The 12,850-nt window shown below is 40.9% G+C and overlaps 1 protein-coding gene across 4 annotated transcripts; it reads right to left on the bottom strand.

The window, feature by feature from the left end:
- Window positions 1-350: 350 nt before the first annotated feature.
- Window positions 351-4,614, bottom strand: LOC133918895 (uncharacterized). 4 transcript variants are annotated; one of them, XR_009909859.1, is made up of 12 exons: window positions 4,407-4,594; window positions 3,938-4,041; window positions 3,770-3,840; window positions 3,633-3,682; window positions 2,612-2,685; window positions 2,467-2,529; window positions 2,052-2,139; window positions 1,786-1,848; window positions 1,646-1,725; window positions 1,478-1,549; window positions 1,208-1,376; window positions 351-591 (listed from the first exon to the last, which is right to left on the bottom strand). XR_009909859.1 is itself a non-coding variant. In XM_062363010.1 (11 exons), the coding sequence occupies exons 2-11, from the start codon at window positions 3,967-3,969 to the stop codon at window positions 1,295-1,297; spliced, it is 675 nt and encodes a 224-aa protein (XP_062218994.1). In that variant the 5' UTR covers window positions 3,970-4,041; window positions 4,503-4,614; the 3' UTR covers window positions 921-1,294. The 4 variants fall into 4 exon arrangements, 3 of the variants coding, with proteins under 3 accessions (XP_062218994.1, XP_062218993.1, XP_062218995.1); XM_062363010.1 differs by lacking the exon at window positions 351-591 and having other exon boundaries at window positions 921-1,376; window positions 4,503-4,614; XM_062363009.1 differs by lacking the exon at window positions 351-591 and having other exon boundaries at window positions 921-1,376.
- Between the last annotated feature and the right edge of the window lie 8,236 nt (window positions 4,615-12,850).

The following is a 12,850-nucleotide window of genomic DNA, read 5'->3' as shown; positions in this document are numbered from 1 at the left end:
CCTCCCATATTTCTGAGTAACAAGACATCACAAGAATTATTTAGTAGCATCCTATCCTCTTAAGTATGGTTATGCACACAGAGGAATAAACTCACCTCATGATTTAATTGACTTGCACAAGCTCGTATCATAGGATCTTGCAATGACACAGCAACAACTGATTCTGAATGATTACTTGTAGTGCATGTATCCGCGGCAGTGATCTCCTCCTCCTCCTCTAGGATTTGGTCCCGAAGCCCTATTTCTTTTGGATCCATATCCACAACAACTAGCTACAGAGGTTTGTATCTAGTACAACCAACATAAAACATGCTAGCAATAAAATATATTGCAACCCTCGCAAAAAAATGTTTTATACAATAATTCATGTAATTTATAGACTTGAGCAACAGACTACATGTTCAGAAAATTTGATTTCTTATTCAAACAACAAAAGTTTCACAGTGCCAAATATGTGACAAGGTATATTGGACTCTGTATGCTCCTATTTTGATGGGAAAATGCTACTACTCTTACATTAGGACTTTGAATAATTTACTGGGTGGGAACGCCTTGGCAAATGGCCTCTCCAATTTGTGCAAAAACTTCTTCCTGAGTAGCAAACAACACATCATTTAGCTACGCCCAAAGTGTTCCAGGATAGCACAAAGCATTGAAGAATAAAGCTAGTCCAGGAGATGCGAGACTTCATTTCTGCAGAGCAAAGTGAGGGGCATATTTTGCTCAAATGGTAAATTCCTCATACTGGCCAAGTCTAAGATAAGCGGATTCATGGTTCACATAGGCAAATAACAGGACCAGCCAAAGAAAATATTGTGATAAAAAATCGTACTTTCCAAGTCATCTTTCATGGGGTATTTCAAATGTGATACCAAACATCCTAACGTTGAGGAAAAACAAGAGATAAATGCAGCAGACCATTTCTTCACAACACAAATTGTCCATGGCGATTATACCAGCACAAGTACGTGAATCAGCAATGGTGCAAATTCGACCATTCAGTGCACATAATAGGTTCAAATATCTGCCGGACTAGGCAGAATATTGTCTCCAATTCCAGAAAAAACTACAGAGTACCGTGGCGGTTCAAGTTTCATTGATCTAAAGTTCTGCATGTGGGGCTGCAAAATCTCAAATCTACATAATACGAACAAAGCTAAGACAGACCATGGTTTATGCAGATAATACGATAGAGATGAAGTCATACTAGAATTTCCAATACAGAGCTGGCATATATGCTCTATATTACACAAGTCACATAGGTTGGGTAATGTTCCTAGCAGAACGTGGTTAGTCATATGTCCATGTCAATCAAGGCATCTTCCTCTTCACCATCAGATGGCGCACCCGTTAGGAAGTCATCTGTTGACAATTTGCTGTAGTAGAAAGGAACATGTCAGTAATTCAATTTGTTTCATAAGATTAATTTTATGTCGTGTTCCCAGTCAGAACTATCCAGATTGGAGCAAGCACCTACCTAGTACAATAACATCGAAAGCTCACTACTCGCTTTAGCTTCCTATTGTAGAAGAAGTAGTTGAACGACCATCTGCAAGAAATAATTGAATTGCATATCCATATTAGAGTGTCCATTCAACTTGTTAAGTTTACCATCTAGTTCATATTTTAGTAAAGCTGAACATACATGGCCCCTTTCTCCACAGCTGGATCTCCATCAGAGTCTGGGTTATAGCTGTAGATGTCACACTCTCTGATTTTTATAACCTGCAAAGTAAAGTGTAAACATGCAACTTCTTGCAAACTACACATTAAGTTAATGCTTACCTCATCAATAGCTTTAGTCATACTGTCCAGAAGAGAACTGCCCTCATTTGTTGCTGCCCATTGCTGAACAGAAGTCGGATTTCAGGTTAGGCAAATCATATCAGTGAAAAAAGCAAAACAAACAGCGTCAGCATCATTTGAAAATTAGCTATGTGACAACATGCTTAGTTTAGTGATTCTATATTTTTGAATTTGCAGTCAGCCCATTTATATTTATAAAAATGCATACCATAAGATTAAACTATAAGAGAACCATAAAGAATTACCCTAGAAGTGTCAGATAAGTAGGTGTCTATCATCTGCTTGAAACTTTCCCACTCCTCTTCTTTGAAGAACAGGTGTGTCCGAACAGCACTGCGAAGTGAACAAACGTTGACAAAAGGATGTTAAATTTAATCTGAAGGTCGTCCCATCATGAATTTGTGGCATGACGAGCAGGAGACCTTAAGAAAGTTCATCCATCAAATACAAAAGTATCCAAGGGAAATGGAGAGAATTGAACTCTCAGCTCAAAGAGCAACGGTTATTAATCCGTTTGTCATACCATCTGACAACACCCCCTTAGGCTGGTAGGAAAGGATAAGAGCGGGTTGCCATATTGCCCATAAAAGCCGACTATGGCATTACCCATATATCCTTCCTCCCAGGTTGTATTAGAACACACTTGTTACAAAGAATTACCTGAAATCATAATCTGGATACATATGACCAAGAGTGAGAACTAGATATATCAATGTTCTCCGGCTGGATAAACACCAAAAACAGAAAGAAGTTAGGCTGAGTAAAAAGAAAATGTGCACAATAAAGACGGTCTTCACATCCTTACCTTGACCTGGAGGACAAGTGCTCCACTGGTGAAGAAGGATCACTATCAGAAGACTTGCCAAGGTAATCAAGAATCTGAATACGCAGCAGAGAAGTTAGATAGGCATTATTACAATAACACGCATACATTCAAGGTTGGCATGAAACAGCAACATTTGGAAAGAATGCATACAAATAAACTTCATACATACATTCTTTGTAAGATTTTAAAAAGGGAAAATATAAACATCTCAACGGAACTATATGTTGTGTCTGAAAAAAAAATTCTCATGCTCCTGGGGAAATAGATGGTGCTAAACAAAAACTACAATGTTGAGAAATGTCATATCGTGTTTGTGACATTCAGTAGTTTTTAGATTCAGGAGAAACATTATTTGCCTCCTGATCCATTATCACAGAACCAAGGTAAATGCTCTAATCTTGCAAAGACAAAAAAAAAGAAGAAGAAGAAGAAGAGGAGGAAGAAAGGAAAAAGAAAAGCCCACATTGTTGAAGACCCATATGGCCTACGACCGGAGTAAAAGATAAAGCCAAACATGACAATTGAAAAAGGATATAAGACAACAGCTTGAAAAAGGGTGACATTCAGTGTGAAGTTGTAAATGAATCATTTCATAACAGTTCAGGTATGTAAGAGGATCTCTACAAAATTAATGCCTGGTAACAAGGAACTGCAAACATGAAACGATATATCTAAGCAAATTTGACATAAACAAACATGCTACATTTACAGGCATTCATAACTTTGTATCACTTTACTTTTGACTGAAAACAGAAGGGGTCCAGGGGTGAGGGGGAATATAGAAGTCCAACAATGGGCAAACCCAACAAAGGCTCAAAGGACTATCTTTATCTAGCTAATAGGAAACTATGTTTCGCTTTATTATGATCCCAGTGAGAAGACAATTTCCTAAACAAATCATAGTAGTGCGCATGCATACTAACTGTCTAATTCATTGCCTTCTTCAAAGAAAAATGATCCCAATGGTCATAAAATTCAAGAATCCATGGAAAGCATGTACCTCATGTTCAAGACTTATGGAAAGCCGGCGGTCTGTTGCAGTGTGCTTGCCTGCAAATCAACAGAGCAGCTTGGTCCTCATTGTCATGAAGTAACATGCAGAATGCCTGAATGAGAATTAGAGGAGCACATTCTTACATGAGAAGGCTTCAAGGTTTCCCCTGATTGTACAGTCACCAAGGTTTAGTTGATCGAGGAACAAATTTATACTGTAAGAAGATTAAAAAAACCACAAAATTAGAAAGCTAGGGAAAAAGAATTGCATGCCATAATGAGCAGATCAACAGCAGCAGATACCATGGTTACCTGTCGAAGGGGGTGTATTCTAAAAACTTCATGCTGGGTGTCTTGCGAACTCATAAAAGAGTCGATCAGATCGGGAGTCTCAAGAAGTGAGGTTCAAACCCCAACTGCCAAATTAACATGTCCGAACAGTAATCAATACAGAATCAAACAAAAAGAAAGGGAAAACCACCGATTATACCAGAAGGAGCACAATCAGCATATTTTTTGGCAAGATTTGGATGAATTGGAGTATTCATTTCCATTCCCTACCACCAGGGGCGGACTCGTCGTGGCGCATGGAGGAAGATTAGGACGATGAACTGATATCACTACTACACCCAACGAACAAATCCGCAACAAATCGGATGCACCGGAGAATCCACCCAAGAAAGAACGATTTGGATGCGAAGGCTCACAGTCACAGCAAAGAAAAGAAACGTTTCTACAGAAAAGAACGAACAATCGGTCCAAGAACCTGGGGCTTCCTTACCAAGAAAAGAAGAAATCAACCAAGTCCAGACGGATCTCAAATCCACACAAGGCACAGGGGGAAGGGGGTAGGGATGAGGACGACGAGGATGCGTACGGGTAGTAGGGTTGTCAACTGCCGAGCTCGAGCACTGCCACAAGTTCGAGCCGAGCTCGAGGGAGCCTGTAAAGCCGTTCCACCTTGGAGATGGGCTCGGTTCGGCTCGGCCAAAGCTCAAGTAGGCTCAATCTCGGCTTGTTTAGGCACAGTAACAGACAAATATCAAGAATAACGAATCAATGCTTTGCTGTAGAGGATAGGGCTGGAAATAAAAGTTGAGACTCATGAGTTAACTCCAACTCGACTAGGCTCAACCTGCCTAGTGGTCTAACGAGTCGAGCTTGAATTATCTTTTTAGCACGGTGGCCAAACAAGCTGAGCTCGAGTTAGTTCGCAAGCGACTCAGTGGCCGGCCCAACCCATGAGCCCAACACAAACTTCCTCACCTTAGGCCTTAGGGTTTAGGGTTCCTCCAATCCTCCTCACCCTGTCGCCCGGACAACCACCTCTTAGAGGCTTCTAGCCGAATCTAGCACGGAGCGAACTGCCCCCGCCCAACACACTTTGACTCGCTACCCCGTCGTAACCCCCTCTCCCGATCCCCAAATCTCTCGAAGTGATGGTAGCAAGCCTATGGCACGCGCTGATGGGCATGAGAGGCTCGTCCCCCTCGGCGCCAAGCGACATCAAGTTCTGGTACAGGGTGGCTTAACAAGCAAGGGAGTACATCAAGGTGTGGCGGTGACGGTGGTTTGTGCTCAAGCAAAGCCGGCTCTTCTGGTTCAAGGATCCCACCGTGACATAGCCCTTGGTGCCCCACAGTGTCATCCCCGTCGCCTCCTACCTCACCATCAGGATTGAACAGAGGGAGAGATGAAAGAAAAAGTGAAACTCATAGACTGTTAATAAGCTTGGCAGTTTACTTTGTGCCGGAAACGTGAAAGAGAGCAGAGCAGATATGAAGGCCGGCCTACGTCTGTCTAGGCCAGACCTTCCTTCCATGCCCTTAGGCAACATAATTGGAAGAATTCAGTAGGAAAGTGAAAGGGATTTTATTTGGATCACGAGGTCCATGTTTGATTTCCTATAGAATTTAGAAGAGAATCTATAGACAAACTGGCCCATTATATTGACAGACCTTTAAATCTTTAGTATGCCTGTCATTATTGTCCCCTTATCTTGTCTTTTTTTAGTTTCACTATATAATTAGCAAGTTTTCATTCAATCAAGCAATCAGACCAATGGCCCGTTAATTATGTTCATCATCTACGTAATGTTCTGTTTTTGACTCAAGAGCACATAAGAAAGGGCAGCAGCATCATCTTGCAATCTCTAGCAGAACTAACCAGCTGTATATATAGTATAGTCAAGCAGCTGATCTATGTTTGCAAAATCGTCATGCCATTAGTAGTTTGGATGCCATGGCGACTGACCTCATCTTCATGCTACAATTCACAGCAACAACAAATGTTGTTGTACTGGTCCTAGAGACCAAGCTGCCAAGTTCCATAACAACCAAACATGAGCTTGTGTGTCTGGTCGTATAGCTTGTGCTATGAGGAAGAAGGATAGGCTCGTGAACCAAGCCGAGACGGCTCGACCTGACACTGAGCCTGAGCCGAGCCAACTTTTTAGCTCACTACCCTAACTGAGTCGAGCCTGGCTCAGCTCACTCACAAGCGAACTCGTTTGAGCCGAGCCATCTTGGCTCGTTTCCACCCCTCGTAGAGGAGAAGATGTTCCATGCTTGGTGGCAACATAGGTCTACGGTGGACACCTCAAGATGTCAACTCATCTTCAAGATGGCACTCGACAGGGTTAAGGATAAGAGAAGGGGCGGTGTGGTGGTCAGGATTTGGCCAGCATGTAGGAGGGTTGTGGTGAGGCAGGAGGAGAGATTGCGGACTAGGAGATTGGGAGGAGAGGCAGCATTGTGCACAACTAGGAGCATCGTGGAAGGGGTTGAGATCTGGCTTGGGAGTATTTTGACTTGGACTCTAGGGAAGCAGATATCTTTTGAGTTGGAGCGAGCCCAACCAAGCAATTCATAGCTAAGCTCACCAAAGTTAGCGAGCTTGAGATCAGGCTTGAGATGATTCGGTTTCTAGTCGAGCCGAGTTCAAATTGAGCCTGTAATGAGTCAAGTTCAAGTAGCTCGCGAGCCTCAAGACTTTTTGATAGCCCTATCTATGGGAGAAGAGGGGAGGGAGGTGCGGTTGAAGTGGAATATGCACGCTGGATCTAGATCGATGTGTGAGAATGTATGATCTTACTACGGAACGACTATTGAATGGTAACAGAAAGGAGGGACATGATCTGCATGGATGGAAATTGATAAATTAACATATTTGCACATAACCCTCGCCGCCACCCCTAAATCTCCCTCTCTATCTCTCTCCATGTCCCGGGTTAGAGTTTCAATGTTGTTGTGACCACGACTGGCAAGACAGGTTAATGATAATGGAGAAAGACCTTTGCGAGGATATATAATTATTAGTCCATATATCTCTAAGGAGGTGTATGAGGACCATCTATATCTTATTCGGTACATGGCTGATCGTAGCCACCATGGAGCCCAAGGTATGGAGATGAAGTACAAGAAAGTTTATAGTTCTGAACCAGGAAACTATCTATTATTCGGTAAGGAATCCTAGATATCCGGGAGTCCAACAATCTAAGTAGATTACTCCTGAAGGAGTTCAGGTAGGTTACGCTCGAGTACCCCTATCTATATAAGGCGGGGAGAGGGGCACGTCCAAGAGGACGGAGGAGAAGTTAATAGAATCAAGATAATCTAAGTCGATATAAGCAATTCGCACCTTCAGATCTTCGAAACCATGAAACCTCTCAAGACTAGTCGAGTAGAAGACCAATTTCATATGGGTTATTATGGATCGCCTCACTAAGGTAGCTCAATTTATTCTGATTAAGACTATCTATAATGAAGACAAGTTGACATAATTGTACATGTTAGATTGAGGTACTCAATTTACCATAAGGTTTTGGCAGAACCTACATGAATGTCTCGATACTAAGTTGAATTTTATTTTGTCATACCACCCATAGACATATGGTCAAATAAAAAGAGTAAATCAGATACTTGAGGATATGTTGAGAGTATGTGCTCTACACAATAATAACAACTGGGATAAGAATCTACCCTATGCAGAGTTCTCATACAACATCAGTTATCAGTCCAGCTTGTAAATGGCTCCATTCGAAGCATTGTATGGAAGAAAGTGTAGAATACCTTTACACTAGAGTGAAACTAGGGAATGTCAAGTGTTTGGACCTAAAATTCTTAATGAAGCTGGAGAACAAGTACGAAAAATACCATAAAAGTTAAAGATTGCTCAATCCAAACAGAAGAGTTATGTGGATAACCGCCGTCAAGAATTAACATTTGAGATTGGAGATTTTGTATATCTCAATGTTTCACCTTCGAGGGGACTTCATCGTTTCAAAGTTAGAGGCAAAGTAGCATCTCGGTATATCGGGCCTTGTAAAGTGGTTGCTAGACGTGGAGAAGTGGCGTACCAGTTGGAGTTGCCACCTATGATTGCTTATGTGCATAATGTTTTCCACATATCAAAGTTGAAAAGGTGCTTAAGACTGCTAGAGGAACAATTACCATTGGAAGAGGTAGACCTCCAGTCAAAATTCTAGAAACCGCGATACGTGTGACTCAAAAAAAGGTTATTTGAATGTGCAAAGTACAATGGAGTCACTATTCAAAAAAAAGAAGCAACATAGCACCAGGAAGAAGAATTAAAGACAGAGTTTCGTTATTTATTTGGAGGTCAGCCTGAATCTCGATGACGAGATTCACTTAAGGGTGGTAGGTTTTGTAACAGCCCATAATTCTAACACAAATAAATTTTATTTTTTTTATAGAGAAAATAAACGTAAGGAGATAAACAAGACCTAAAGCATGTATATATATGAGTATATACATGAGGTTTTGTATTTATTGAATTGTTTGAGTTATATATAAATATATAAAGTCATTGATTGAATGTTTCTTGTATATATACATATATTAACCTATAGGATATTATGTATAATATATATATATGTGTATACATGTATATGTACAAGTATGGGAATACAAAAAATATAATATAAAAAGAAAAGGAAAAAGGAGAAAAACCAACCGGGCCAACCTCCTCTCTTTCTACCCGATTCGGCCCACCATCCTCTCCTCTCTCTCCCTTCTCTTCCGCTCTTTTCCTCTTGGGCTGAAGCTAGCCGGCTGAGCTAGCCTGTTCCTCTCGCGCGCACCAAGCTAGCCCACCGCCTCCTTACTCCTCCACCGATCCCCTTCCTCTCTCTTCTGTTCACATTCTGAAACCAGAAGAGTCCCACTCAAATTCGATGCAATTCGTGTGAAGGAGAACATCTAGAAGTCTGGAACCGAAAAGGGAATTGATTTTGTAGCCGAATCCAACTTTATTCCAAAGCTTCAAAGGTTAAAATGCACGAATTGAGCTCAGATCGGGATGTGCACATGCCTAACTCCACCCAAACCCTAGCCGACACTTGGGTATGAGCCCCTACTCATCATCCCGCACCTTTTCCCCAAAGCACCAGGGAAAAATCACCGCTAGAGCAGCCTCTCATCGAGCTCAGAGAGCTGTCGGTGCTCAACGCCATCGCTAGCGCTCTATGCCGCTCGCAGACGTCCACGTGTGCCCAAAACGGAATCGAAGAAGGTTAAAAGGATAAAATATCTGGCTTCTATCACAACTACGTGATAGTAGAGGTGGTAAGTAGCTACACACACGAGGAGGAGGTCGCGAGTTCGATTCTCATGAAATACAAACTTGAAAGCAATGTGATAAAAACATGGCTTGTGAGACATATGAGATGGTCCTACGTAGGGGTAACTTGAGTGAAAAAATATTTTTAAAAGTTTTTTTGTCCAGAAAAATATGAAAAAATATTCATCGGTCATTAGTGACGAGTCAAGATTACAACCCGTCAGTAATGTTCAGTCAATATTGATGAGTCACTGTTATGACCCTAAAAAAAATACGAAAAAATATTCATCGGTCATTAGTGATTGGTAACCTATCATTAGTGACACGATAAGAGTGACAGGTATAGGACCCATCATTAATATCGGTTATCACCCGTCACTAATGTCGGTTATCACCCGTCACTAATGACTTTTTTTTCATATAGTGAGTAACAATTATTTAATTCCAAAACTAATCCTGAGGGTAGCGAGAAGGAATAAACATCGACAGTCAACGTAGCAACTTTTGCACCATTGATGACACAAGCATCTATCTTGCCTCTCATACACTTCCCAGTTCTTTTCAGTCCCTGCAATGATTTGCAAGTATGACTCATTGATTCGGTATCAATACCCATGAATCATTAGGACGAGTAGCAAGATTAATTTCAATAACATTTATACCAGAAGTGGAAGCCTTACTTCCCTTCTTCTTCTTGAGTTCTTCCAAGTACAGCTTATAGTTCCTCCACCAATGGCTAGGCTTATGGTAGTGGTGGCAAGTATTATAAACAGTGGGGCCAGCCTTGGATTTTCCAACAGGTTTAGGGTTTGAGCTCGAGATCTCATCTGACACTTTAGCCTTGGCCATGCGCTTTCTCTTCTTGCTATCCTTCTGAACCATCATTACATGACTAGAACTTTTCTTAATGCTTTCCTCAGCCGTCTTAAGCATCCCATGTAATTGATCCATACTCTTCTCCATGCTATTCATATGAAAATTCAAAATGAATAGCTCTAAGCTCACAGGGAATGACTGGAAAATCACATTTGTAGCCAACTCAAGGCTAAAGGGAAAACCAAGTTTTTGCAGGCTCTCAATGTAACCAATCATCTTGGTCATATGATGACTTACTAGACTGCCTTCTATCAACCTGCATGCAAACAAAGACTCTCGGCCCTAAAGACTTGAAGGTGTTCTCAAACATGCCTCGGAGTCCCACAATCATATCGTGAGCATCCATGTTCTTATATTGCCTCTAAAGCTCAGAGGACATAGTGGTAAGCTTGAGACAACTAACATCAAGTGAATCGTTGGTGTGATTCTTGTAAGCCCTCTGATCAGCAGCAAATGGCATTATCGGCTGGTCCATCAGGATAGGGAACCTCTAGAACATACTCATTTTCCTCTTGTTTGAGAATAATTCTTAGAATTCTATACCAATCAATGAAATTTGTTCCTGATAGCTTTTCTTTTTCAGGAATCAAATGCAAATTAAAATTGGAATTGGCGTTAACAATAGGTGCCATGATCTACAACAGAAATAAATATGCAAAGTTCAGCATTAGGTTTATGTAAACCTTTCATTAAAAAATTAACAAAAGATACACCCACTATATGGTTTGAAATTGTTTCCCTCTAATGACATATAGTGGGATAAGATCCATATTCGACTAAATTCTAGTGAGCTTTGGCATCACTGTTAGAAACATAAATGATATAGGTAAGCAACACATTGCTAATCAAATCGCTATGTGACTCTTGTTTGTTGAGTGACATCGAATGCCCCGGTGCCCAACATAATGCCCCAAGCCCAAAACCGTTTTCATACCATGTTAAGTAAACAACACTATGCGTATAGATGTCCGACATCCACCCTAATGTCACACCCGATTTTAACGGACAAAACCAAGTACGGTTTATATGTGCCCAGGAAGTTCAACACACATAAAGACATCACAAGTGAAGTAACAATAGCAGTGCTTTAACTTACAATCATTTAACTTTTATATAAAGACTTCACCTAAACAACTCTATTAGCTAAACGATGGAAACAGGACGAAAGCATCGGCAACCAAGCAACTCCATAGGCACCGACCGGAAGGCATGCTCCTAGTACACCAGGTCGTCGTCTTGAAAGTCTTCAAAGTCTTTCACTGAGCAACATATGTATTATGGGAGATAGCAAGGGTGAGCACATAGAGTACTCAACAAGTATGGGAAAGATAATGATATGTAGGCTTACAACAAAAATAGGCTAACACATGGTATATTTGCGTAGATACGAGTAAAGAAAATGGTAATGTAATTCAAAAGCATTAAACAGTTGTTAAGTGAATATAACCCAACGACCCAACAACTAGGCATTATCCAAGGCTAACCACCTTACAAACCATAACCATCCAATCATCACCCATATCATCAACCTATAGCCAAACCATTACCATGACCAACTAATTATGTGAGGATCCAAGTCTCTCATAACCGTTGGTATTGCTGTTATAATAGCTTTACACTCTGCAAATGTTGTCCTACTTTTAGCCATGAGTCGTGATACCCATATTGTCGTCTTCACGAAACACTTAACACACACCAGTGGTGTGCTGCCAGGAGAATCACTACGAAGCATGGTCCATCAATTAGGTCCTGGTACTCCAACGAATGGCAGCAAGGTGTCTAATCAATATGCAAAGCCTTACCCATAGCGGCTGTAACACCCATTTTTAAAAGAAGAAAAACCGGGCACAACACATGTATGCCATGATCAAGTTTCATACATGCGTTTACATCATCACTATATCATCACAATGTTAAAATTACAATAACGTTATTTAACTATAACAAAAGGACCCAAGGGTCTAAAAGAAAACACAGCAGAACTAAAGATCTTCAGTGCTAACGGGGCTTCCATCATCCACAGGCATCGACCGAGCGCACATCAGCCTAGAACAGCAACTACGGGTCGATGTCGTCCGCATCGATGGTAGCAGCTTCATTGACGGCTTCTGATCAGCAAAGGGGATGCAAGATAAGGGACAACGGGTGTGAGTATAAAAATGTACTCCGCAAGTGTAGGAAAAACTTGTTGTGGGGCTTAAGTCAAGGAAAAGTTAGACACGGTTAACTGCAATCGTGTTTTGTATGGTATTTCTTGGGTTGACGCTCCATGAACTGGTCCTTATATGTGACACTTGTTTTACTTATTTACACTTGGGCAAAGACTATCCAATAGGGGAAAATAACTAGCTAAATCCAACATCTATGCTTAAAGCGTATCCACAAGCCCACCACATGAACCACTATTATCAAAACAACTCCTTGTCTAAGTCCTAGGTTTTCATGTTACTAAAACAAGTTAATCATCATCATTGCATATGTTCACTAAACATATATATGACACTTCTCCAACATCCCAAAAGCATGGCTAAGCAATTCTACCTAAGAGACTCATATCGACTATCACTTAGGCTTCAAGGAATGTAAAGGAAGAACTAGGTAAACCCTAACATAGATGACCTATCAAGTTGACAGACATTGCATGCAATTTTGTAAAATAAAACATTTAAAATATAAGTTCAAGATGATCAAGGACACTTTTCTTCTCCTTGCTACTGTTTAGTGTACTTTAGCTCTTGGTCTTAACATTCCTCAAATTGATCCAGGACG

This window comes from Phragmites australis, chromosome 5, assembly GCF_958298935.1.
Source record: "Phragmites australis chromosome 5, lpPhrAust1.1, whole genome shotgun sequence".
NCBI lineage: Eukaryota > Viridiplantae > Streptophyta > Magnoliopsida > Poales > Poaceae > Phragmites > Phragmites australis.
This window is presented reverse-complemented; position numbering and strand designations above follow the sequence as displayed.